The sequence below is a fragment of a genome, unplaced genomic scaffold, assembly GCF_019419815.1.
Source record: "Pyrus x bretschneideri cultivar Hongxiangsu unplaced genomic scaffold, Pyrus_bretschneideri_v1 Contig4, whole genome shotgun sequence".
In the NCBI taxonomy this organism is placed as follows: Eukaryota; Viridiplantae; Streptophyta; class Magnoliopsida; order Rosales; family Rosaceae; genus Pyrus; species Pyrus x bretschneideri.
Window position 1 is genome coordinate 6,822,854 of NW_025999723.1, and position 27,138 is coordinate 6,849,991.

The following is a 27,138-nucleotide window of genomic DNA, read 5'->3' on the forward strand; positions in this document are numbered from 1 at the left end:
GTACAAGCTTCATAAGGCTTTCTATGGTCTAAAACAAGCTTCAAGAGCCTGATATGGAGAGATTGACAACTACTTCTCACAGTGTGGTTTCAACCAACGCTATATATATAAGCAAGGGGAGAAGATATCTTGATTGTTTCTATCTATGTGGACGATATAGTCTACACTAGCAGTTGCAAATCAATGTTAGAAGAGTTCAAGGAAGATATGAAAATGAAGTATGAGATGATAGATTTGGGACTCCTTCATCACTTCCTCGGAATGAGAGTGATTCAAACTGACTCTAGCATCTTCATTCACCAGAAAAAGTATGCAAGTTCTTTACTGAGTAAGTTTGGATTAAATGAAGCAAAGACTGTCACAACTTCTCTTGTAGCTACTGAGAAGTTATCTAAAGATGATGGAAGTGAATCTGCGAGTGAGGAAATGTATAGAAGCATTGTGGGAAGCCTTTTATATCTCACTGCTACAAGGCCGGATATAATGTATGCAGTAAGTTTATTGGCAAGATTTATGCATTGTCCTACCAATAGACACTATGGAACTACAAAGAGAGTATTAGATACATCAAGGGAACTCTAGATTATGGCCTGGAGTATGTGAAGGGAAGGAAAGCTTGTTTAATTGGCTTTTGTGATAGTGATTGGGGTGGCTCATTGGAGGATAGCAAAAGCACATCAGGATATGCATTCTCATTTGGCAGTGGTGTGTTTTCTTGAGCTTCGGTCAAGTAAAACTGTGTTGCACTCTCAACTACAGAGGTTGAATATATAAGTGCATCAGAAGCCACAACTCAAGCAGTATGGCTAAGGTTTGTTTTGGAAGATTTTGAAGAATTACAAAATGAAGCTACTCCTCTTCACTGCGATAACACTTCTGCCATAGCTATTACAAAGAATTATGTGTTCCATCAAAAGACCAAACACATTAATAGAAGGTATCATTTTATTAAGGATGCACTGCAAGAAGGAATCATTGATTTGGTGTATTGTCCCACTAAAGAGCAGTTAGCAGATATTTTCACAAAACATTTGGCTAAGGATCGTTTCAACTATCTCAGGAGTATGCTCGGAGTGAAATCAGCTCAAGAGTTAAAGGGGAGTGTTGAATTATAAGTCTCTAGCTAATTAGTATTAGTGAAATAAGATAAGTTTATTTGCATATTCACTTGAGCATATCTGCCAAGTGTGAGGTCAAAAGATGTAAGGCTAAAATAGCCATGTGTAGTGATCCTATAAATTAGCTAGATGTGTGGCTGAGATCAAGTGTGATGTGTGTGGATCCAGCTAAGGCAAAATGGTCATGAAATGCACGTGTGTGTGCTTAATTTTCCATTAAGAGAAATATATTCCTCTCAGCAAGTACTTCTGCAAGAGAGAAGAGAACATTCATTCCTTTTGCATCCTTCAATCCTCTCTATCTCCATATCTTATAACCCAGAAAAATAGAAGAAAACAACACACCTGAACAAAAAATTGAGTCTAAAAGCTATAATGCCTGACCGAGTGTTCCAACATATCGCGACTGGGGTGCACCATTTCCTTCACTCGGCTACCATTTTTTGTAAATCTTGAATCTTGGTACAATGAGTATAAAAAATTTGTTGTACTTTAGTAGCAACCACAGTTGCATGCAAACTTCAATCAAACTAGTGTATGATAAACATCAATGAGCACCTTTACTGTCAGGAAATCTATGGATGGGTAGCGACCACAAAGCGTGTCCAGAAAAAGTGATATTTGCTTGCATTGCAAATCAGAGGCAGCTTTGAAATGGACCACGGAGAGACCTGTAAATGCAAATTTTTAGGCGCTTTTGCAATGATGCGAGTTTTACAACTACAAGGTGACAGAAGCATAGATGTAGCAGAAGGGGCAGCCGGCATTAGCAACAGAATAATTGCGAAAAGCATTAGAGGAAGAGGAAATCAAGTGTAGAAAAGTGGAGGTTGATAAGAAAGGCCATGCTGTTGCCACTCCACTAGTAGTTGCCTGCATTGCAGGCACATGCTGAATACATGCAATCGTATACTACTACAAGTAAGAAATCTAGAGTTTTCAAATCGACTTCGATTTTGACAGAAATTCTTACCATATTTGTTCAGCATCTTTCCCAGATGATGAAAGCCTAACTCCTTGCTGGTATTAGTTCGGTCAGGACAGCTACCACAATTTAGAGTCTTGTGGGAACAAATGCTGCTAGATATTCCACAATGAAAGATAAGAGTTACGACAGGTGACTGTCATTTCGAACTCCGAAGAAATACTACACATGAAACCTTTCACGTACGATCTTTCGCTGTGTCACTTCCTATCTCTTTCATCACGTGACAGACATATGACGAGAGATAACGAGAGAACTGTCACGTGATGATAGAAAAGGAGAAAGAACAGATATGAAACAAGATAACTTAGGTTAGTTTGATAGACATCTTGTTTTTAGGCCATACTTTTGATTTTGCCGAATCAGAAAATTTTGGTGCTATCATATAACTTTGTATCGCTAAATTTGCGAGTTGGAGATAAGCGGACTCGAACCGTTAACATCCGCCACAGGGTAAACTACCACCTCTCTGGCGGCCAGGTAACTCCCCAAACCCCCAACCCCGAACACAACTTACAACTTTCGTCATATATTTTTGGTAGACATGACTGATGAATTAAAATTTATACCGTTCAGATAGTTGAAAAAATTACAAAGTAGGCTAAACAAAATGTGTGAGAAAAAACTGAAGACTAAAAGCTAAGCGAATTACAAATATGCCCTATAAATTTTCTCGTTAACCTTCCCCTTAGTTCTTTTCCTTGACCATGCCTAATTTTGAGCAATATACTCAAGAGTCATTTGCACATGATCAAATTCTTGTTCTGGTGTCGAGATACATGCCGCCGGAGATATCAGTTTAACGAAATTCAAGGAGTGGAAAGGACGAGACATAAACCTTCGAATTAGTATAATCATGCTTAACCAAATACATAACGGGAAATAACAATAAATATCCGAAAAATAATCATCCGGAATGGCCGAAGTCAAACCAACCCTGTGCCGTCAATGATAAAGCAGATTGACATTAATTCTCAAAAACACTTGAGCATTACACTAAGAAGCAAAAAATCTTACTGTCTGAGAGGCGCTCCGCTCTCGCTTACATGGCGTACCAACTCATGGTTTCATTTTCCGCAAGTACGGCACACTTCAGCTGTGAGATTCAATTGGCTCCATCTGTACCGCTTTCTGTACAATCTCTCTTTGTTCCTTCAAATGAACTGAATAGAAACCAGTGGCTGATGCAGCTGAGAGAGCACGGCCAATAAATTTGACGTCGATGGTTCCTCTACCCAGGGACTTCATGGCAGTATAGCTGTAGGCACCCACGTTCATCGGCTCCTCCTGGACCCAAACTATCTCAGCATCTGCAGGAACCAAATAAAGAATGTGTCAACCTCATTGACGTCAGCAAAATTGAGCTCCCAGAAAAGAAAATAACAAACACTATCACCCTGAGCCTCATAAATATTATATATATCACCAGAATTTTTCGACATTCCATTAATCCGTATGTACAGACTACATACTTGGATATCGCTTCAGCTCTCGCTGGATGAGGTCATACGGGAAGGGGCAAAGCTGTTCCACTCTACAAATTGCAACATCCTTTGCTTCAACCTTTCTTCGCTCTTCATCAAGCTCATAATAAACCTGCAAGGGAATACAGGACAGAAGATGGAATTAAAATTTGTCCCTTGGACCAGGTTAATGATACAAAATTACAAATCATAATTATCTACAAGTCAACATATGATCTACTTCTGTCAGGTTTTGCAATTCATGCTCCAAGGTCTGCCGAATTGATTATATAATGGCAAAACTATAATGCAAACAGAAGTCAACCAACATGTACACGTACGTTTGTATGTGTTTAATTGTTTATATACGGAGGAAAATTAGGACTATAATACCTTGCCAGAGCACAGAACCAGCCATCTAATACCCTCCTCAAGGTCAGAGTGGTGATTCTGGTCCTTGATGAGTCGCTTAAATCTAGTCCCCTGCTTGTCAAAACCTGGGTGGCCTTGCACATCATCAAACTCAGATAAATTTGATTTGCAGTCCTTGTGCCGTAGCAGGTTTTTAGGAGCCATCACAATAAGAGGCTTGCGGAATTCCCTGTGTATCTGAGAAATGAGACAAGGTTAGAACATCCAGAAACTTTCACAACACTGGAGAATATATTTTATTTTCGTCAAAACATTAGAACATGCAGAAACTAATCACAAAGCTGGAAAATACTGAAACAAAATATTTCCACTCACCTGACGACGCAAAACATGGAAGTAGTTGGCAGGAGTTGTCACATTCACAACCTGCCATTTGCATTCCTGAATTTGCTTTCGAAGTGTGGGATCCATCTCAGGTATGACAAAAGGATTGTTATCACTCATCTGTACAAACATTCGTGAACACGTATTAGATCAGGATATGCCTGCCACAACTATCGTCTAAAGGAAAAGAGAAATAAGGGGGAAGGAGTGAACCATATTTGACAAAGGAATACCTGAAGAAATCACTCCAGGCAGGCACTAGAATGTTCAGGGCCCTGGCCATCGTAACCATGAGGAAGAAGCACAACAAGCCCAGTTTGACGAAGCCACATGGACTCCCCACTACTCAAAAACTGATCAAAGATAACTTGAGCTCCATCGGCAAAATCACCAAATTGAGCTTCCCAAATCACTAATGCATTTGGACTCTCCATTGAGTAACCCAATTCAAATCCAAGAACACCAAACTCTGAGATTGAGCTGTACACACAAAGACAATTAGAAGACAAATTAAAAACGTATTATTCAGTGTATCACAAGTCATGGCGCAGTCCAGCAATCTTACAATCTTTAAGATGGAGTACGGCAGGTATATATTCTAGCAGAAACAAAAAGGTAAAACTATTTGTCTACATTAATCTCTCATTAGCATAATAAGAGCAAGAAAAATAAACCATAGAGAGATGTGAGAAATGCTCATGAACAAGCGAAGTAAACCATGGCATAATGAATAAAGCATGTGTATCAAATAGATTGCTGGGAACATAAATCGCCCCTAAAGAGGGTCTTTCACAAATGTAGACATCGAAATACAACAAAATTATGGCCAAACGCCACCATTTCTTCTTTAGATTATATAGTAAAAGGGAATGCAACTGAATCCTAAAATTCTGGGTCACCACGTTACAGCACAAAAAAAAACTCTAGACTAAACCTAACAGAAAACCAAAAAAAAAAAATAATGGTCAAAATTTTCTATGCATTTACGGAAATTTTAACAAAACTCTGTACTAAACCTAATCAAGCATTACCTGTTGCTAACTGTAAACATTTCCTCATCTTGGCCAGCCGTAATATGGTCAAGAGGACAATACTTTTCCCCAGTTTCCTGGTCATGAAGAACAGAATGCCGATGACTAAATGTACCTCTTTCAACATCCTGACCACTCGGTCGAACATGGTTACCTTCTACTAGTAGTGTAGCAAAGGCAAGTGCTTCAGCAACTGCCCAATCAATCCCTTCACCAGTCTCAATCATTTGTCCACGTTGTTCATACACCTTCTTTACTGCTCTGTGAGGTTTAAAAGTTTCTGGAAGGGCAGTGACAGCTTTGCCAACACTGTTCAAAATCTCTGGTTGTACCCTGCACAGGAGCATAAAGAATTCATTAAAAAATACAATCAGATATTGCAAATAACAGATGAAACTGATATAAGATAGTGTTATACCCAGTATTCCGGATACGAGAAATCTGCTCAGGTGACTTGAATCCAGACCAATCAGATGAAAGCCAGTCCCTTCTTTGAGAAACATAATCCTTGCTAGACAAGAACTCTTCATTGAGAATTGAATTAACCTTGTTTTGTATCCCTTCAATGTCTTCTTTGGTCACTAGTCCAGACTCTAGAAGTTTGTTCTGGTAGATTGTTAGAGCTGAGGGATGATTCCGAATAACCTGTGTACCCAGAATTAGGTAGAAAAATCAGGAGTCGGCTTTGCACATCTCAATAGCTGCACTTTATAATAATGCAGGACACGATAAAGAAAGAACTTCGAGACTTATCATGAGAAAAAAATACAAATTTCTTCAATAAATGAACAAAATAAAAATATTAATTAACTAGAAACAAGGTCTAACCTTGTACATTTTGGGCTGTGTGAAAGATGGCTCGTCAATCTCATTATGCCCAAATCGACGATAGCACACTAAATCCACCACAACATCAGAATGGAAAGTCTGGTGCCATTCAGCGGCAAGCTCATAGACATGAACGACTGCCTCCATGTCATCACCATTTACATGGAAAATAGGGGCATTCAATGCTTTGGCAACATCAGTACAATACTGAGAAAATCTTCCCGACATTGGGTCAGTTGTGAAGGCAACTTGGTTGTTCACCACAATGTGTATAGTCCCACCAGTGGTATAGTTCGGAAGAGAACTTAAATGCAGAGTCTCATAGACCACACCTTGTCCAGCAAAGCTACGGTCTCCATGAATCAAAATGCCCATATTCTTGGTCCTGTCCGCATCATTTGAATAATATTGCTTTGCTCTAGTTTTTCGGACAACTACAGGGTCCACAGCTTCCAAGTGACTTGGATTTGCAACCAAAGATAAATGAGTTCTCTTCCCACCTCTTGTGGGTCGATCATAAGAGGTTCCCAAATGATACTTTACATCACCAGTCCCAGTGTAAAGCCCCACTTCATCCACAGGCTTTGTGCCACCACTGAATTCACTAAATATCTGACGCAAAGGCTTCCGCACCACATTACCCAGTACATTCAGTCTGCTTCTGTGAGGCATTCCAATTACTATGCTCTCAACCCCGAGATCAGCAGCCCTATCAAACATCTCCTTCATGCCAGGAATAAGAGTTTCTCCACCTTCAAGTCCGAACCTCTTTTCTGTTGCACTTAGTAGCCAAGAAGTTCTCAAACTGTGTACTCCAAATAAGCCTATCAAGAATAACCTCACGGCGCTGCCTATTGTATTGCATGGGCGTAGGAGTCTCAATCTTGTCTCTTAACCAGTTACTTCTCTCACGATCTGCAATGTGCATATATTCATACCCAATGGTCCCACAGTAAGAATGGTAACTGACCCCCAACAATGGACCTAAGGGTCTGCACAGGACGGTTCTCAGACAAAAACCCAGCCATCCTCCAGACCCCCAAAAAGAACTCCCTGTCGAGTAGAGGTCTACTCTACCTGATTGTGGGCGGGTCGGGTAGAGGTCCAAATCTGGCCTAACCCTAGGATTTAGGGTTTACGGTGATCACGAGGAAGAGGAAAATCTTACACATAACATTGTATTATTGAATTGAGATGACGTAGTAATAGTAAACTCGTTGTATGTAAATTTTGATGAAACGAGAAATAAAGAATCAAGATGTAAAAACAAATAAAGAGGTGCAATAGAACTAAGTAAGAGCGAAAATCAATTTTGCGATAAATATAGGCTGACCATTGTTTTGGCCAGCAAGATACATTCTTGTTTGGTTGTATTTCAAAGAGCCTTGTGGTCTCAAAGTGGTTGCATAATTTAATACAACACTACTTAGCTCCTTACAATTAGGCGAGTCATTTCTCCTTAACTGCAAATTAGAAGTTGACACATATATGATATATGTAGTTCGCCGGTAAGGAGGAAAGACAACTTACATGTAACAAGGCAAGTACATTCCATTCGATACTTTGAAACATCTGTGCCAAGGAAAGGTTCTTATTTCTGACCTCTGTTTGCTAAAAGAAGAGAGATTTGTGAAGCATAACCTGTGGTGTGCATCAGCCCTCACATACAGGTGGCATATTTGATATACGATCGATCTTTTATTAAAATTTGGATCAACAAAAAAATCAGGAAAGGAGATTTCAGACAGTGTTATATGAGGATCAATAAGCGCGATGGGATTCAGTTGTGAGACTCATTTGGCTCCTACTGCATCGCTTTCTGTAAAATCTCATTTTGTTCCATATCATGAACCTGAGAAAAACCAGTGGCTGTGGCAGCTGATGGATCACGGCCAATGTATTTGACATCGTCAATAGTTCCTCTGCCCAGGGACTTCATGGCGGCACTAAGGCGGGGTGCAACGTAGCTGTACGCACCCATGTTCATCGGCTCTTCCTGACACCAAACTATCTCAGCATCTGAAAGAAACAAATAACAAGTGTATCAACCTCACGATGTCAGCAAAATTTATCCCCCAGAACAGAAAACAATAAAAACCGTATCACCGGATTTCACAAAGCCACAGCTAGTACCATATGATCTTTTTCAACATTTCCCACTAGTACGTGTTGATGTATCATATATCTCCAAAAACATTCTTCAATCATAAGATGACCTGAAAAACTAAACCCCTTTCACCAAGTAGCAGGTGGACTCACACGACAATATGACCACACTTCATATTCTACAGCGGAGTTAGTTTAGAATGATTGAAATTTTTTACGCCTCTGACATTAATGATCTAAGTATTAGGACACAATAAAGGAATCCAATTTTCATAAACCCTATAAAATAATATATCTTAGGAAACAGGCTAGTATCTTGACAAGGGGAAGAGAGCAAGCTCCGGCATCTCCATTAATCATATTGTACGGTACTTGCTTTTCAAAGGAAAAGTTCAAGGTACATACTTGGATATCGCTTCAGCTCTCGCTGGATGAGGTCGTAAGGGAAGGGGCAAAGCTGTTCCACTCTACAAATTGCAACATCCTTTGCTCCAACCTTTTTTCGCTCTCCATCAAGTTCATAATAAAGCTGCAAGAGAATACAGGGCAGAAGATAGAATTAACTTGTGTCCCTTGGTTCAGGTAATAAGTCAGAATTTATGTACAAGTCAACACAGAATTATATGATCTATTTCTGCCAGATTTCGCTTTTCATACTCCAAGCTCTACTGAATGGAAGACAAAAGATTACTTTACTGGTAAAACTATACCTTGCCGGAGCATAGAACCAACCGTCTAATACCCTCCTCAAGATCAGAGTGGTGATTCTGGTCCTTGATGAGGCGCTTAAATCTGGTCCCCTGCTTGTCAAAGCCTGGATGGCCTTGCACATCATCGAACTCAGATAAATTTGATTTGCAGTCCTTGTGCCGTAGAAGGTTTTTAGGAGCCATCACAATAAGAGGCTTGCGGAATTCCCTGTGTATCTGAGAAATGAGACAAGGTTAGAACATATAGAAACTTCCACAAACTACAAAATATTGAAGAACAAAATAGGTTCACTCACCTGACGACGCAGAACATGGAAGTAGTTTGCAGGAGTTGTCAAATTCACAACCTGCCAATTGCATTCCTGAATTTGCTTCCGATGTGTGGAATCCATCTCAGGTATGACAAAGGGATTGTCATCACTCATCTGTCATAAAATTAGAGAACTTTGCATTAGATGGGGATCCATGCCAGATTCTACTTCTGTCTAATGGGAAAAGGGGAGAAGAGGGAGGGGAAGGAAGGGATTAACCATATTTGACAAAGGAATACCTGAAGAAATCGTTCCAGTCGTGCACTAGAATGTTCAGGGCCCTGGCCCATGTAACCATGAGGAAGCAACACAACAAGCCCGGTTTGACGAAGCCACTTGGACTCCCCACCACTCAAAAACTGGTCAAATATAACTTGAGCTCCATTGGAAAAATCACCAAACTGAGCTTCCCAGATTACTAATGAGTTTGGACTTTCCATCGAGTAACCCAATTCAAATCCAAGAACACCAAACTCCGAGAGTGAACTGCACATAAAAGCACAATTAACTTGTGGTAAAGACAAACTAAATATGAAAATTGCAATTTAACAGAGTACTATTCATCGTCTCATGAGTCGTATAGTGGTATCTGGCAGTCCTACAATCTTTAAGAAGGTGTACAGATGTACTTTATTGGGAGGTATATATTCTGGGATCCGGAACAAAATGGGAAAGCTGATTTGGTACACCATGGAAAACCAAGTTTCAAAGAATCAGAAGACGTGGAATGCATTCACAGATGAGATAAGTATCCTATGGTGTAATGAATTCAAAATGGATATTAAATAGAATGTCGTGCATGAAATAGCTACTGAAGAGGGTCTGTCAGACTTGTGGCTAAACACCACCTTAAATATAGTATGCAAGGGAATGCTAATAAATCTTACAAAAAGTTCTGGATCACTACATTAAAGGGGGGGAACTCGAGAAATGGGACAAAATCAAACCAAATAATAATGAAAGGGAAAACTATAAAGTAATCACTCATTACCTGTTGCTAACTGTAAACAGTTCCTCATCTTGGTCCGCCATAATATTGTCAAGAGGGCAATACTTTTCTCCAGTTTCCTGGTCGTGAACTACAGAATGACGATGACTAAATGTACCTCTTTCAACATCTTGACCACTCAGTCGAACATGGTTACCTTCTACAATTAATGTAGCAAAGGCAAGTGCTTCTGCAACTGCCCAATCAATTCCTTCACCAGTCTCAATCATTTGTGCGCGTTGTTCATAGACCTTTTTCACTCCTTTGTGAGCCTTAAAAGTTTCTGGAAGGGCTGTGACTGATTTGCCAACAGTCTTCAAAATCTCTGGTTTTACCCTGTACAGGAGCATATAAAATTCATTAAATTGAATAAAATCAGATTTTGCAAAGAACTGGTGAAACTGGTAGAAAACAGTGCTATACCCAGTATTCCGGATACGAGAAATTTGTTCAGGTGACTTAAATCCAGACCAATGGGATGCAAGCCAGTCTCTTTTTCTAGGAACATAATCCTTGCTAGCCAACAATTCTTCATTGAGAATTGAATTAACCTTGTTTTGTATCCTTTCAATGTCTTCTTTGGTCACTTGTGCAGATTCTAGAAGTTTGTTCTGGTAGATTGTCAGAGCTGGGGGATGATTTCGAATAACCTGTAACCCCCAATTAAGTAAAAAAAATTCAGTAATCGGCTTTGCACATCTCAATTGCTGCACTATAATTCAATATTTACAACACAAGTGAAGTCAACTGCAAACAAAAAAAATATAATATATATTTTCGATCAATTAAGGATATGAATTGTTAATGAATATGTAAAGGTCTAACCTTGTACATTTTCGGCTGCGTGAAAGATGGTTCATCCATCTCATTATGCCCAAATCGACGATAGCACACTAAATCAACCACAACATCAGAATGGAATGTCTGGCGCCATTCAGCGGCAAGCTCGCAGACATGAGCAACTGCCTCCATGTCATCAGCATTTACATGGAAAATAGGAGCATTCAATGCTTTGGCGACATCTGTACAATACTCCGAAGATCTTCCAGACATTGGGTCAGTTGTGAAGGCAACTTGGTTATTCACCACAATGTGTATAGTCCCACCAGTGGTGTAGTTAGGAAGAGCGCTTAGATGCAGAGTCTCGTACACCACACCTTGTCCAGCAAAGCTGCCATCTCCATGAATCAAGACAGCCATATTCTTGGTCCTGTCCGCGTCATTTGAATAAAACTGCTTTGCTCTAGTTTTTCCGACAACGACAGGGTCCACAGCTTCCAAGTGACTTGGATTTGCAACCAAAGATAAATGAAGTCTCTTGCCACCTCTAGTGGGTCTATCATAAGATGTTCCCAAGTGATACTTGACATCACCAGTCCCAGTGTATAGCCCATCTTCATCCACAGGCTTTGTACCACCACTGAATTCATTAAATATCTGACGCAAAGGCTTCCGCACCACATTACCCAATACATTCAGTCTCCCTCTGTGAGGCATTCCAATAACTATGCTCTCAACCCCGAGATCAGCAGCCCTGTCAAACATCTCCTTCATGCCGGGAATAAGAGTTTCTCCACCTTCAAGCCCGAACCTCTTAGCTGCTTTCCACTTAGTGGCCAAGAAGTTCTCAAACTGTGTACTCCACATAAGTCTATCAAGAATAACCTCACGACGTTGCCTATTGTACTGCATTGGCGTTGGAGTCTCAATCTTGTCTCTCAACCAGTTACATCGATTACGATCGGCAATGTGCATATACTCATACCCAATGGTCCCACAATAAGCCTGCTCAAGCCGGGTCAATATGGACCTAAGGGTCTGCACAGGACGGTTCTCAGCCAAAAACCCAGACATCCTCCAGACCCCTAAAAAGAACTCCCTATCAAGATCAGCCTCTGTGAACCCATATAGAGCAGGGTCCAAATCATCTGGGATATCTCTCTCTTCCAAACCCAAAGGGTCCAACTGAGCTTTCATGTGACCACTAACCTGGTAAGCCCTCACAAGCAACAACAAGCGCATACTCTCTTGAATGGTTTGGCCTGAAACTCCGGGCGAGGTAGAGGCCTGACCTACAAAATTCCTAAAGAAATTGTCCCAAGACTCATCAACACTATTTGGGTCGGCTTCCCAATCCCTCTGAAGCCCCTCCAAATAAACACTACTGGTTCCATCCAAGAAACTATCATTTAGTCTAGAGAGGGGTACAGGGCGTGGAATCGGGGCAGATTGAGCCTTCGATTTACATAATGTGGTGTGAAAGTCCCGATTTTGAGACGGAAGAACCCGCCTCCTAGCCATATATGATCCACAATTTGATAAATTTCTCCTAACGGCAAACTTTGCCACACTAGACACTGCTCTAAACCACGCCATATCTACGAACCCAATCTACCAATCACACAACTTTTATCTAAATTTAACAGAAAATTACCTCCCCTAGCCGGAATGTTAAACCTCAATCATAATCCTGTATGCCTTCACTCTTCAGTCCTATGAATCAAAACCCTTTTCGAATCTATAAAAAAAAAAAAAAAAAAACAATCAAATAATTATACATATTATCATACCTTAATCCATTCATAATACACACCAGATTATGAATGCAGAAACTTGATTAAAGAAAGTGATCAAACAGATATATAAACATTAAATCGAAAACAATTCAAAATTTTCACCAAAAAATAGAAGAAATCAGAAGAAATGAAATAGCCACGTTGAAGGTGTCTTCTTCCTCATATCCAAACTCTGGTTCAGTTAATGAGAGTCCGTGTGGGATTTCAACACATATTTTTATAACAAAAAAATAACTAAAATTCCTATCTTTTTTCCCCCACTATTTCCTGATCCTCTACCTATTTTATCTCTCAACGGTTGAAATGGTAGTAAACCGTAAATTTATAATTAAATTAAAAAAAATGTAAACACATTAATTTTATATGTAAAGCACACATATACACACATACATACATACATACATATATCAGTAAACTGTAAAATTAGAGAGAAGAAAAAGAGAAAGAGTTTGCCAGCTAAATGTTCACGAGTTCTATATCCATCAGAATTCTGGAAGGTCCTCCGCTGCTCTCCGCCTCGACTCCTTCACATTCGGAAGGGGAATTTGCGTCCCCGAATATCCATGGCGGTGAGGAAGAACGAGGAAGCTCGGGGTCTCGAGGAAGACAATGTTAAAATGCTTGAAATCATGGTAGGCTAGTCAATTTTCTTGTTCAAAGTTAGGCAAGTTAGGTTAGTCAAGCAAGTTAGGTAAGTTAGGTAAAATTAGGCTTATGTTCTTTTTCTTCCCTATATATATGTTTCATCTTGTAATTGTTTACATCAAGGAAATATACATCAAATTTCAATATGGTATCAGAGCCAAGTCGGTCAGGGATCGTTCTTGGTAGAGCATTGGTTGTAAAGTCTCTTGAAATTTCGAGTATGCTCTGTGGTTGCAGTTTTGACTGATCTTCCACATCAGAAAAGATTTCCTGAGATTATTGCTGGTGCAATCTTCCACGAGGTCAACCATTCTAGGCATGGCCTCTCATTCAAAATGGGAAAGTCCCAACCACCCACTCTATCTCCACCACTCGGATCAACCTGGTGCAATCCTCGTACCACAACCATTGGTGGAAGACAACTACAACACATGGGTTCAATCCATGAGTATGGCCTTAACGGTCAAGAACAAACTTGGTTTTGTTGATGGGACGATCAACAAACCAAGTGAGGATAAGTTTGAGGAGCTGCAGCAATGGAATCACTGCAACAACTTGGTCAAGACATGGCTACTAGGCTTCATGTCAAAGGAGATTTCAGGGAGTGTCATCAACTACAAGGATGCTCGACAAATGTGGACCGATCTGCAGGAGAGGTTCTCACATGTGAATATAGTTCAGCTGTTCCATGTTGAGAACGAGATCCATGATTGCGTCCAAAGCAATATGAGTGTAAGTTCTTACTTCACTAAACTTAAAAGTTTATGGGATGAACGTGATACTTTGTGTTCCATTCCAGCATGCAGTTGTGGAACAAAGAATGAGATGAACTCATATGTTGAAACTCAGAAAACCATGAAGTTCCTTATGGGACTGAACGAATCGTATGCTACGGTTCGAAGCAATACTCTTCTTCTCGAACCACTGCCTACGGTGAACAAGGCATATGCATTGGTCCTTCGACATGAACGCCAGGCAGAGGCTTCCAATGGGAAAAGCACACAACTAGAAACTGCTGTCTTTGCAGTGAAGAATCTGTCGCGAGAATCTACACCTGAAGACAAGGAGATGCGATGTGGAAAGTGCAATAAAACCAATCACATCACCAAAAATTGTCGTGCACATCTCAAGTGCACTTTTTGCGGATGGAAAGGCCACACCTTCGATTTCTGTCGAAAACGGAAAGCAGCCACAGAGACCGAATCCAATCGTCTCTTTTCTTCAAAGGGCAATCAAGTTTCACAAAGTAACAAGCAAGAGACAGTGCCTAATTTCCCGTTCTCTCAGGAGGACTGCAAGCAAATCCTTCAGATGTTGAACAAGAACAAATCATCATTTGCCAATCAAGTCAGTAATCCTCCTAGCCATGAAGAACTTTCAGGTAAAGCCTTCTCTTTTCCATGTAAAGAGACCAAAAGTATTTGGATCCTGGACAGTGGTGCCACGGATCACATAGTTTGCAGTCCTAGTCTCCTTACACACTCACGAACTGTTGAAAATCATACAGTTGAACTGCCAGATGGTTCCATTGCCAAAGTCACTCACATTGGACAAGTTGTTTTCTCTCATAATCTTATCCTTGAAAATGTCCTATGTGTGCCGTTCTTTAGGTTGAATTTAATATCTATCAGTAAACTAGCCTATGATTCCTTATATGTCACCATTTTCTTCACCCAATTTTGTGTCATTCAGGACCTTCGCTCGGGGAAGATGATTGGGACAGGAACTGAAAGGGATGGACTTTACTACCTCGACCCATCAAAGAAAGGAACATGCAACAATATTCAAACCGCCTCACCAAAGCTTTGGCACCAACGCCTAGGACACCCATCTCATAAAGCCACTTCGTTATTACCTTTATTTAACAATAAGGCTTGTGATTTGGAAAAATGTTTAATTTGCCCATTGGCCAAACAAACAAGATCACCCTTTCCTTTGAGCTCTATTTCTACCAAATCATGTTTTGAATTATTGCATATTGATATTTGGGGTGGTTATCAAGTTGCTTCTATTTCAGGTGCCAAGTATTTCCTTACCATCGTAGATGACTACACTAGAAGCACTTGGGTTTATTTGATGAAACATAAATCTGACACAAAAGACATTTTAGTGGGATTCATTCAAATGATTGAGACTCAATTCAATACCAGAGTTCAAATCATACGAAGTGACAATGGCCCTGAGTTTAAGCTTGAGCAATTTTATGCTCTCAAAGGCATCATACATCAATCTAGTTGTGTCAACACACCACAACAAAATGGTGTTGCCGAACGTAAACACCGACATTTGCTCAATGTTGCTCGGGCTTTGCTCTTTCAAGCTTGTTTGCCAAAACGTTTTTGGGGGGATGCAATCTTAACCTCAGCTTACCTCATCAATAGAACACCCACTCCACTTCTCCAAGGTAAAACACCTTACGAAAAACTGTTTCACAAAGCACCTAACTATTCACATTTAAAGGTTTTTGGTAGTTTATGTTTTGCTTCTACACATGCCCAAAGGCCCTCTAAATTCGACCCCCGTGCAATCCAATGCATTTTTCTTGGGTATCCTTATGGTCAAAAGGGTTATAAATTGTTTGATATAAAACACAATAAGACTTTTGTTTCTAGGGATGTTGTTTTTTTTGAAAATCATTTTCCATTCCAAAATCATACCACTTCCGTTGCCCCGTCTCCATCAAACATTACACCCTCATCCATCACGTTTGACTTGACCTCTCCCATTGAGTCGCACTCAAGCCTTGCACCCGCAGACATAAACACCACCTCTCCCACACTTACCGACATCACACCACCCTCATCTCCTTTACCTACTACAACTCCACCACCCGATACCTTATCACCACCTCCAACCACTCCATCACCAGACCCACCACCTCCACTCCGTCGTAGCACTCGACCGACCAAAACTTCCACATTTTTGCAGGACTTTCATGTTGAGGTGGCCCTCCCTTCCCGTGTTGCTCCCACATCTTCCACAAGCTTGGTCCAGTCATCAGGTACATCTCACCCCATATCTCATTATTTATCTTATGACCATGTATCCCCCACTCACAAAACTTTTCTCACCACCCTCACCATTATCAAAGAACCCACCAGTTTTTCGCAGGCTGTTCAGGATCCAAAATGGCGTGACGCCATGCAAAAAGAGATTGTTGCCCTTCATGACAATCGCACTTGGACTCTTGTGCCCTTACCACCTCACAAACATCCCATCGGTTGCAAATGGATATATAAGGTGAAGCTTAAACCTGACGGCAGTGTTGAACGCTACAAAGCTCGTCTCGTTGCTAAAGGCTACAGTCAAATTGAGGGGCTTGATTATCTGGAAACTTTTGCTCCAGTTGCCAAGCTCACCACCGTCCGCGTCCTCCTGAGTATTGCCTCCATACGAGGCTGGCATCTTCATCAACTTGATGTGAACAACGCATTCTTGCATGGTGACTTATACGAGGAGGTTTATATGTCCCTGCCTCCTGGGTTCGGACGAAAGGGGGAGACACGAGTATGCAAATTACACAAATCCATTTATGGTTTAAAACAGGCCTCGAGACAATGGTTTATCAAGCTGTCTAGTGCTCTCAAGACTGCTGGCTTTCATCAATCATGGTCAGATTACTCATTGTTCGTCCGAAACCGTCAAGGCAGTTTCATGGCATTACTTGTGTATGTTGATGACGTGATACTTGCAGGTAACAATTTGAGAGAAATTGAAGAGACTAAACTCTTCCTTTCCCAACATTTTAAACTAAAGGATTTGGGAAAACTCAAATACTTTTTGGGGATAGAAGTTGCAAGATCTAAACAAGGGATTGCCTTGTGCCAACGCAAATATGCGTTGGAAATACTAGAAGATGCTGGGTTCCTTGGTGCGAAGCCCTCACGATTACCAATGGAACCAAACCTGTCCCTTACACAAACTGATGGGACGCTCCTACATGATCCTTCTTCATACAGGCGACTCGTAGGGAGGCTGATTTACTTAACCATCACGAGACCTGACCTGACTTATGTGGTTAATATGTTGAGCCAATTTATGGACAAGCCACGACAACCACACCTTGAAGCGGTGCATAAGGTTCTCAGGTACATCAAACAATCTCCTGGACAGGGAATTCTTTTGCCTTCTACAGGTTCACTACAACTACAAGCCTTTTGTGATGCTGATTGGGCTCGATGTAAAGACACTAGAAGGTCAATAACCGGTTATTGTATCTTCCTTGGACAAGCACCGATATCTTGGAAAACGAAGAAACAAAACACAATATCTCGTTCCAGTGCAGAGGCAGAATACCGTTCTATGGCTACTACTTGTTGTGAAGTTATATGGCTAAGAAACATTTTGAAGGACTTGCAAGTAAATCATGCACAACCAGTCACAATGTTTTGTGATAATCAAGCTGCCATGCACATTGCTTCGAACCCAGTGTTTCATGAACGAACGAAGCATATAGAGATAGACTGTCACTTAATACGTGAGAAGATTCAAATGGGAATGGTGCAAACAGCTTACATACGGACCTCGAATCAACCTGCAGACTTGTTCACCAAACCACTAAGCTCGGCACAATTTGAGGTCTTAATTAGCAAGTTGGGTGTCATCGACATTCACACTCCAACTTGAGGGGGAGTGTTAAAATGCTTGAAATAAACATGTTGAAATAATGGTAGGCTAGTCAATTTTCTTGTTCAAGGTTAGGCAAGTTAGGTTAGTCAAGCAAGTTAGGTAAGTTAGGCAAAATTAGGCTTATGTTCTTTTTCTTCCCTATATATATGTTTCATCTTGTAATTGTTTACATCAAGGAAATATACATCAAATTTCAATAGACAAGCATCGCCAAAATCTGCTGCTGCTGGAATCTGATTGCGTGAGAAAAAAGAAAAGCTGGGAGGATGAAATGCATGGATCGAATCGGAGTAGGTTCGAATTCGAAGAGCGAGTGTGATGATGTCAGTGAGTTGGAGTGCAGTTTTTGCTATAACTGCCATGGCGCCAAAGCTATAGAACTAAAAGATAGCTAACGGGAAAGTGACGAGACTGAAAATGGAAGCTTAACTTGGGATACATGGAAAGTGGGTTTTGGGTTTTTTTTATTGTGGGTGGGGGTCCGGGAGAGAGGCCCAAATCCAGATCCAGGCCCAATCTTATTTTGTTATTTACAGTTTTTTTTTTTTTTTTGGATAAACGAGATGATATTCTAAGTTACCTTACATTTAGAAGAGACAGATTGAAAGTGGAATTTTAGAGTGCTAAAAATAATTTTCAATTTGAATAAGAAGCTCATTTAAGAGCCTACGGGGAGATCTCTTATGTTGTGAAGAATAGAAAAATGCGAGTTGTATTTTCTTATTTATTTTTTTTTTACGATAGTATGAGTTGGGCTTAGCCTCATAATAAGCTAGTAATAATGTGGCTCAAATTTTTCTTTGGCGAGAATCAGACCTAAAACCTCACTTAAAGCGAATAGGAATAACATTAAACCGTAATACTAAGTGATGAGAGTTGTATTTTGTTTTCCTATATAATCGTCACCAATGCTTGAAGATTGCATCTTTTTATAAGAAAGCAACTTACATAGGTCAATTCGCAACTTAAAGGTAACATATATCATTGAATCAGTATGTTACAGTGACATTGAATCAAGTCCATATATGAGTCCCCTTTTTATAGGCTCACAACATCAACGCTCCCTCCTCTTAGTGTAAAATATATCGTCGTATTAAAAAAAATATTGCTTTTTATCTTCCATATGTGCCGGATCTGCATTTACATCTTATTTATTTTGCAAAAAAAATCTAAACTACACTAATTTACGAAAAATGAGAATCAAAGTCGGAAGCAAGTGGATGGGCCAGCTACCGATGCCAAATTCGTGGCCAATTTGGCATCACCCACATATGCTTCATTCTTACTTCCTTTCAGATTGGCAACAAATTACAGTGTTGCTCACTCAGTGCAGCTACACCATTCGACACTGCTCCCAGAAAAGTCACTTCGCCTATGTGTTCGGTCTGCCAAATCTGCTGATCTATCACGCAGATCCGAATCCGGGTTTCCGTATAAATTGTGAAAAGTTTCCTGGGCGTTTGATCGGCTCTTTAATCGTCTAATCGGTATCGGTATATATCATAAAGAATGTGGAGAAACAATGATAAATGATGAAAATATGGGATAAATGATGGGTTTACTGCAGAAAGGTAATTGGCATTGTTTGAACTTTAAAGCTCTCTTGACAAGAAGCTCGAACCTGATTATCTATCTACAACAAGACAGGCGACAAACAGAGGCAATGACAAGCAGAAGCCCCTTGGAACCGAAAGACGATGAAAGGTAGATGTGCCATTGTAAATTTTAGAATTACGAAGAAAAGAAAAAAAAACTACGTTTACTACTAATGCTGGTGGTTTGAGAGATCTAAGAGAGGCGCCCGCCATGGAGTTATCAAGGTTTGCCTCAAATCCACATCAGTACGACCAACAGAACCTTCTCTTGTTCTACTAACCACAGCAAGATGACTTTTGTGCAGCTTGACCATCGGCTCTGTCTGGTTCGTTAATCCTAAGTGTCTGAGGCTGAAACCATTGAAACAAAACAAGTTCGTCAACATTTGAGAGAAGAGTTGGGGAAAGAAAAGGATTCCCACTTCTGAGAGCATGAAAATACCTCAGTGCCCCTGGCATCAGATTCTGCGAGTCTCTGTTTAATATCCCTGGCTATAGAAAAGAAGACCTCCTCCACGTTCAGGTTCGTCTTTGCACTCTGCAGAACATTTTCTTTTCATTATGAAAAGAACGAAATTGCTTATGCAGTGAAAATACCAAAGGCATATTACTACTTACAGTCTCAAAGAACTTGATACCATACTCGTCAGCAAGCGCTTGACCCCTAGACGTCGGCACAGCCTAAAAAGAAAAGATAATTATTAAAGCTTGGGCATGTCCGCACACACAAACACATGCAAAAATAAACGATTAGGGATAGGGCGTGCAAATTTAGCACCGTCATGTTGATCCCAATAGGATTCTAAAACTCATCACATTCACATCTCACTCTTTCACCAGGTTAGAAAAGGAGAGCATTTCCTGCAAGTGAAAATGTATAGATTACACACCCTTTTGCTTTCATCCATATCAGCTTTGTTCCCCACCAGAATCTTGTTGACATTGACAGAAGCATGCTGCTCAATGTTGCGAATCCAGTTTCTAATGTCTGCACATGAATAGACAATTACCCTAAGAAGGGTTACATTGAACATAAAACTTCTATACGGAGATGGTAAAAGTGCCGCAGATGGTTTCAACCATCCACCACCTCAATGAAATTAGACTTAACGGTCAAACTGAAGGAACTACACCAGTGTAAGCACACCCAAAATAAACCACACCGTTAAAATGTCTACATCCCAATTCCTCGAAATTTGGATTTAATATAACAAAAATAAGCAAGCAAAATGACTTTAAAATCAGCATGACATCAAAAAATTCATATACTGAGAGTAAAGGGAAAACGAGAGGTTACTGTTGAAAGATGACTCATCAGTAACATCATACACCAACAAAATACCCATGGCTCCTCGATAGTAAGCTGCAGAGCATAACATAGATACATAAGGAAACTCCTGAATAACAATAACAGAGGACATAATTCAAGAATATCAAAATTATCTCTAAGAAAGGAACCCCTGCCCCCTAGTCTTCCCTCGACCGCAGCAACTGTGCATTTTCCCATTTCAAATTATCTATTTGTAAAATCTCAAACAAAAACCTGTTGTAATTGTTCGAAATCGTTCTTGACCAGCCGTATCCCAGATTTGCAATTTAATCCGTTTGCCATCAAGCTCAATTGTTCTTATCTTGAAATCAATCCTGTCACCAAAAGGACCATCTAAGAGATGCTAAACAAAGATGAATCTTCTAAAAGAAAACACACTTAATGTAATAGTTCATTATGCCATATTTCTACAGCAGCTTTAAGCAGTAGCTAATGACCATGTCCTAACAGACTTAATATACCGGTTCACAAAACTTGTTCGCTTGCTAAAAGTTTCCAGATACAAAAATTGAAACAGATTCTACGAATACAAACCCAATAGTGGTGATAAAACTTGTTGTAAAGGAGCCATCAGAGAAACGCAAAAGCAGACAACTCTTGCCAACACCTGGAAAATTACACGAGAAATGTTTAACATTTTACAACCAAAAAGTTGATAACCGAAACTAAGAAAATCTCTCAAAAAAAAAAAAAGAGATGAAAGCACCAGATCCCTGATAGTTCACAATTAGACCATTTTTAATGCACAAGATCTACCATCCAAACAAAAAAATTTCTAAAAATTCTTATCCATCTCAACACAATTTCAAAACATATCCTCCAAAGCAATAATCTCAACTGACACCAAAAAAAGGAGCCCCATCAGAGCTCGCATTTGATCTTTATCCAATAATTGATATCAGATATCATGGTAAGAGGTTGAATGCTCTTCAACCCCTACAAGACAGTCCAACGCGCATAAGGTAATTTATCATACTTGTGATCACTATCTAGTTATTTTTTATCAAGCATATATTGTGATGCATATTGAGTCACATAAGAGTTAGATATTAATCATCGCATTTTCGATACGTAAAACAAATTCGTACGATTATACTCACTCTCTTAGTCTTCATCAAACCCAAAACTGGATCTTTCACACAAACCCATCTAATTACACTCACATACAGTTCCCTAAACACTAAATTTACCAAAAACTGCACGCATTCAAAATTTCAAACTTGACAGAACTAAATATTACCCTACACCCACTATTTTCTAACAAAAAAAAAGGTTCAGAAATAACGATTATATCTTTTTTTATTGAAAAAAATTGTTCACTCGGATGAAAAGCAAAGCACATTGGCCACCAGAATTACCAAAGTACAGGAAAAACACGTTAGATCTCAGAATGTCCAACTTCCAATTCCCAATTCCAAAATTTTCTCAGGAACCAAACAGAGAAGGATAAACGACAACTAACCACTGTCGCCAATGAGGAGAAGCTTGATGAGATAGTCGTGATCCGCCCGAGCCCTCGTCGGTTGCAAAGTAGCCATGAATTGATTTATTCTCTCACCGACCCCAAATTCCAAATCGAAACCACTCTCTGCAATCCAAATTCCAAACCAAAAAATCAACAAGAATCAAAATCTAAGAAACTGCAGGAGACCGCAGCGAGAGAGAGATGAGAGAGAAACCTTTCAAAGAAGCTTGTAGCGGGCGGTCGTCGGCGACGTCAAAACGATCCAATGAATTTGGGAGGCGACGTCGGGTTTCAGGAATTCGAGTTTTTGGGCTGTCTGTATAATACGTTGGTCACTCTCTCTACCGTATGAGAGCGCACCGTATCTCCCTGCACCCGCCTTCGCAGAATATTTTCCCGGTTTTTCTTCTGTATAATTCTTTGTTAGGCCCCTAAAGCCCAAGATAGTTTGGGCCTAAAAACCATTGAAAGCCGAAAGACAACCTACGAACACGGATTTCAATATACTAGGTTCTCGCCACACTCGTAAACGTATGGCAACTGACAATTGATTTCTTTTTTTTTTATATATATATTTTATTAAATGAAACTGTATAGCACTCCAAAAAATTTATTTAATCTACACTCCTCGTAAGCGCATTTTTCTTTTTAATTATAGAAAATTTGAAATGCAAAATGAGGTTTTAGGAGTATCAATAATAATTTTTTTATTAAAATATATTTTAAAAAGTAATGAACTTAACAACCACCCACGTCTCAGTTTTTTTTTTTTTTTTGTAAAATGAGACAACTGGTGGTAAACTACGATTATCTATTCTTTTCGGGAACCAAAAAAATTCGTAGAAGCATTTTAACCTCCTTTTTTTAGTACGATAATAAAAGAGAGTAAAAGGAAACTTTACACGCATTTGCAAGTGATTGCATATATTTGAAGTTTAGCCCAACTAAAAAAAATGAAAAAATAATTGGAAAGTGAGGAAAAAGGCAAATGAAATGGAACGCAAAAAGTTGTGGTTGGAGCATATCCTGATTCCTGAGAAGATATTCTACCCACCTTCCCTTCCCTTCCCTTCCCCTACAAAACGTCATGACACGCCCATTACCTTTCCAACATGAAGAGCTCTTGAGCATCATCATCATCATCCATCTTCTTGCTTCTGCATCATCACATCCGCTTCTTCGTCCTCGACGCCTCGTTGCCAATGGAAGTCAAGAGTGGTGGCAGTCGAGTTGGTGGTGACCATATTGCTGCTACTACCAACAAAGACGATGATGCAGAGGACGATGACGAAGAAACTAATTGAAATTTGAAAGTCACGTAGGTTGGCTTTGATGGTGGCTAGGGCAACTACAGATCTTTGGCAGTCTCTTTTCTCTTTGTGTTGTTGTTAAACTTTAAATTTAATATATTATGCTTCAAAACCCAGTACTACTTTTGTCACCGCCACTTCCACTACTGCTAGGTCAAGGTGGGAGAGTCCTTCAGTGTTGGCATTAATCTCTCCTAATAAAACCCCTGCTGGTTTATGTGTATTCTCTTGTTCTCATACATCACATTTTTCTCTTTTTTTCGGTAATCTAAACGTACGATAGAATATTCTTAGAGTCATTATGCACTTTACCCATGTATGAAAAATAAAGGAAAAAAGTACGAATATATTGAAGCACTAGTAACAGTTCTGTTCGCATTACGTCATTAGCCATGCATGATTTTTATTGTGGGATTTAGTAGATCCATGTGGACCATAGAAGCACGTACGAATCCATTTGTACGGTTTTTATGGTTCTCTTTTTAAAGAAAAATGAGAACATCAGATTACGTTCTCCTTAATCACTTCAGACTTGTTTGTACTTCTTATGGTTGACCGTCTATTTGAATTTGGTTTTATCCGAAAAGAGACGAGCATAAAGACTTCAGACGTTAACCTCAAAGATCCATAATCTTGGTCATTCAAAACTAATCCAACGATCAATAACTGTACCAACGGTAAAGAAATAAATCCGAGAGAAAAATTTGACAGCTCCCTAGACGGGGACGCTCAACATGGAGCCATACAAGAAAACCAGATAGAGAAACGGATCGGATATTCAACTTCCCTGTTCAGGTTTCACTACTACAGTCTTCCTATCTTTTTCCTCAAGTGATTCGAGGCAGGGGACGGACATGGATCCACTCCGGATCCAATTATCCTAATCCTAGGAATCCATCAATCAGGACTGTTGAAATTTGATTTAACAGCTACAAATAAGAGCCCACTTTAAAAGTTATAATAACTTTAACCGTTGAATCAAATTTCAACAACCCAGATTGATGGATCCCTAGGATTAGGTCAATTGGATCCGGAGAAGATCCGCGGACTAGACGGCACCATGAAAAAAATGACATACATACAATCGAACCGCACATAAGTCAAAGATTCCTGGCCAACAGACATCTGTTTAGGAACATGTGCAGCTGCAAGCTCAAGTTACATTTTCAGAACCATGTCAAGTTCAAAATCGACTTTCATTCATCCATAGTCAGACAAATACAAACCATTCAGAAGTATTCATTGATCGAAGCCAAAAATTTGGATTGCAGTAGATAACTTAAGACCGAGGCAGCACCAGATGCATTATGGATAAATAAACACCAATAGCTTAAAGATAAAGTAAACGAATAACGTTTGAGTAACCTCTATCAGCATCCAAAACAAACACAAATTGAAACATAGAAGTATCCTACGATGTTCAAAAGTACACCCAAAAGCTCCTCAGAATCAGGAAAACTCAAATCTCATTCATTAAATAAACCTTGGCCTAGTAAAAGAAACCAAGCACTTTACCACCAACATTCTTTCTCCTAGCCTCCTCATGGTCCATAATGCCAGCAGATGTTGTCAGCACAATGTATCCAAACTGCAAGGTTAACCGAAAATTCATAAGCTTAAATGGATAAGAAATATACACAATGCGGAACATTCAATGGAAACCAGAATTAAAAGTTCTATGACACAAAAGGTCTAGATTAAGGATATGTGAAGCACATTACAGGAAAGCTCAGTGTTTGATAACAGCTAGAGCCGACTGGAAAAGCTAGGGCAATCACCATTGACATGACCAACCATATATTATCTTGCACCTAACATTTTAAGAGTTTTTTTTTCCTCTAAAATATAGACGAGCTACCAAATCTAAACTGTGCATGTTTCCTCAGAAGAATCAACTAAGACATGTCCTGTTTCTAGGCTTGAAATAGCAAATTGATAACAATGGGCTAACCTGTCTAGAAGGAAGCAACCTGGCAGTCCATCCTTCGATCTCCTTAACACCGACATCAAAACGAGGGCTAATAACCCCACACTTGTTAAGCCTTCCATTCAGCTCGACCACAATTTTACCAGCCCTGTGATCATCAACATACTCGAACTCACCAATGTATCCTACAGACCAAACCAAGAACATTAATATCCATATCCAGAAAAATATCAACTCACAGAGTAACTGAAAACGATGAAAATATGGCATTCAAGCAATCAATTGATGGCTACGTACCATGCTTTTGCATCACCAAAAGAAACTTGATGATGACCTTGGATGATGGTCTGATCATGACCTGGCGCTTGCCCCTTTTCTCAGCATTGTACATGCTCTTAAGAGCATCATTCAAAACGCTAACTCTCACCATTGTCGCTTCTGCACTTCAGAAAAGATCATCCAATACGTTCATGATATTGCACGCAAGTAAATAAGCTCAAATGTGCCAAACAGAAACATAATACAAAAACTAATCGCTTGTCAAATCTTACACTATAAGCATTTTGTTATAAAAGCAAATAAAAACCCTCGACGGTAGTTCGATACCTTTTCCATTTCTAGCTCGATCAAACATATCAATCTACATTCATATATTATCACAGCTTGCTCAAAATCCCTAATTTCTTAAACCAATTCCAAAAATATATATTCCCACAAATTGCCCACAATAATCAAGCAAAAAACAAACATTTGACCTACTTAGGCAAAAAAATTAACATTTCAATCTAAACACACCAAAACAAAACACATTCGAAATCAAATTAACAAAAGCAAGATCCAACAGATCCAGTTGCCGAAATCAACCTCAAAAAATAATTAAAGATTAATTAAAAAGGACTAAACTTGAACAAATAAGAGACGAAAAGCAAACCCTAACCGCAATAATTTCACAAAATGATGGAGATTATCAAGTTTCGGACTGAAAAATCACGTACCAGATGAGATGCGCAGTATCTGCAGAGGCGCCTCCGAGAGAGCTAGGGTTTGTAGGGCTTAAGGGAGAACGAGTCAAGTGGAATCCAGGCAATTATACTTGGTGGGAATGACCGAATGAGGGAGCGATTGACTGAATTGCCCTTTCGGACCCCAATTGGTTCCAGTGCGATGTGGTTTTGTTTCGGATCGAGTTCGTTTGTAAGCCCATTATCCTCATGTATCGGACCTGAAACATTGAAAGTTCGGCCCGGAATTATGCAGCCCAAACTAAATGCCCTACCCAGTAAATTTGGCATTTGAATAGTATGTTCATCATGGTCTAATGTAAGGTGATAGAACATTTGATAATCATTCAGTTTTTAGTTGATT

At 39.7% G+C, this 27,138-nt stretch overlaps 3 protein-coding genes and 1 pseudogene across 5 annotated transcripts; all 4 read right to left on the reverse strand.

Annotated features, from left to right (window-relative positions):
- Window positions 1-2,937: 2,937 nt before the first annotated feature.
- Window positions 2,938-7,546, reverse strand: LOC103939125 (annotated as a pseudogene).
- Window positions 7,547-7,690: 144 nt separating this feature from the next.
- On the reverse strand, window positions 7,691-13,551 carry LOC103939122 (2-oxoglutarate dehydrogenase, mitochondrial-like). 2 transcript variants are annotated; one of them, XM_048565501.1, is made up of 8 exons: window positions 11,122-13,551; window positions 10,720-10,955; window positions 10,300-10,632; window positions 9,548-9,794; window positions 9,294-9,422; window positions 8,998-9,213; window positions 8,693-8,816; window positions 7,691-8,200 (listed from the first exon to the last, which is right to left on the reverse strand). In XM_048565501.1, the coding sequence occupies exons 1-8, from the start codon at window positions 12,670-12,672 to the stop codon at window positions 7,986-7,988; spliced, it is 3,051 nt and encodes a 1,016-aa protein (XP_048421458.1). In that variant the 5' UTR covers window positions 12,673-13,551; the 3' UTR covers window positions 7,691-7,985. The 2 variants fall into 2 exon arrangements, with proteins under 2 accessions (XP_048421458.1, XP_009347455.2); XM_009349180.3 differs by having other exon boundaries at window positions 10,720-10,946; window positions 11,122-13,550.
- A 6,118-nt stretch (window positions 13,552-19,669) lies between these two features.
- Window positions 19,670-22,911, reverse strand: LOC103948383 (ras-related protein RABE1a). The gene is made up of 9 exons (XM_009359410.3): window positions 22,751-22,911; window positions 22,534-22,659; window positions 21,606-21,678; window positions 21,285-21,385; window positions 21,039-21,104; window positions 20,632-20,729; window positions 20,360-20,422; window positions 20,184-20,279; window positions 19,670-20,092 (listed from the first exon to the last, which is right to left on the reverse strand). The coding sequence occupies exons 2-9, from the start codon at window positions 22,607-22,609 to the stop codon at window positions 20,018-20,020; spliced, it is 648 nt and encodes a 215-aa protein (XP_009357685.2). The 5' UTR covers window positions 22,610-22,659; window positions 22,751-22,911; the 3' UTR covers window positions 19,670-20,017.
- A 2,247-nt stretch (window positions 22,912-25,158) lies between these two features.
- LOC103948382 (40S ribosomal protein S15a-1) lies at window positions 25,159-26,924 on the reverse strand. 2 transcript variants are annotated; one of them, XM_009359409.3, is made up of 4 exons: window positions 26,769-26,924; window positions 26,071-26,211; window positions 25,798-25,958; window positions 25,159-25,434 (listed from the first exon to the last, which is right to left on the reverse strand). In XM_009359409.3, the coding sequence occupies exons 2-4, from the start codon at window positions 26,201-26,203 to the stop codon at window positions 25,336-25,338; spliced, it is 393 nt and encodes a 130-aa protein (XP_009357684.1). In that variant the 5' UTR covers window positions 26,204-26,211; window positions 26,769-26,924; the 3' UTR covers window positions 25,159-25,335. The 2 variants fall into 2 exon arrangements, with proteins under 2 accessions (XP_009357684.1, XP_009357683.1); XM_009359408.3 differs by having other exon boundaries at window positions 26,071-26,216; window positions 26,769-26,895.
- Between the last annotated feature and the right edge of the window lie 214 nt (window positions 26,925-27,138).

Bases quoted from the DNA above. Each gene is read 5' to 3' on its own strand.
- LOC103939122 (XM_048565501.1), bottom strand. From the start codon at position 12,672: ATGGCGTGGTTTAGAGCAGTGTCTAGTGTGGCAAAGTTTGCCGTTAGG. The intron at 10,633-10,719 runs GTATAGCACTGT...GCTCCTGTACAG, and splicing joins TCTCGTATCCGGAATACTGG to GGTAAAACCAGAGATTTTGA. The intron at 8,201-8,692 runs GTATGTACCTTG...TGTTTCTTTCAG, and splicing joins AGAGCTGAAGCGATATCCAA to ATGCTGAGATAGTTTGGTGT.
- LOC103948382 (XM_009359409.3), bottom strand. From the start codon at position 26,203: ATGGTGAGAGTTAGCGTTTTGAATGATGCTCTTAAGAGCATGTACAAT. The intron at 25,959-26,070 runs GTACGTAGCCAT...TTTGGTCTGTAG, and splicing joins TTTGGTGATGCAAAAGCATG to GATACATTGGTGAGTTCGAG. The intron at 25,435-25,797 runs GTTAGCCCATTG...TTAACCTTGCAG, and splicing joins GGTTGCTTCCTTCTAGACAG to TTTGGATACATTGTGCTGAC.
- LOC103948383 (XM_009359410.3), bottom strand. From the start codon at position 22,609: ATGGCTACTTTGCAACCGACGAGGGCTCGGGCGGATCACGACTATCTC. The intron at 20,730-21,038 runs GTAACCTCTCGT...ATTCATGTGCAG, and splicing joins TGATGAGTCATCTTTCAACA to ACATTAGAAACTGGATTCGC. The intron at 20,093-20,183 runs GTATTTTCATGC...CAATGGTTTCAG, and splicing joins CTGATGCCAGGGGCACTGAG to CCTCAGACACTTAGGATTAA.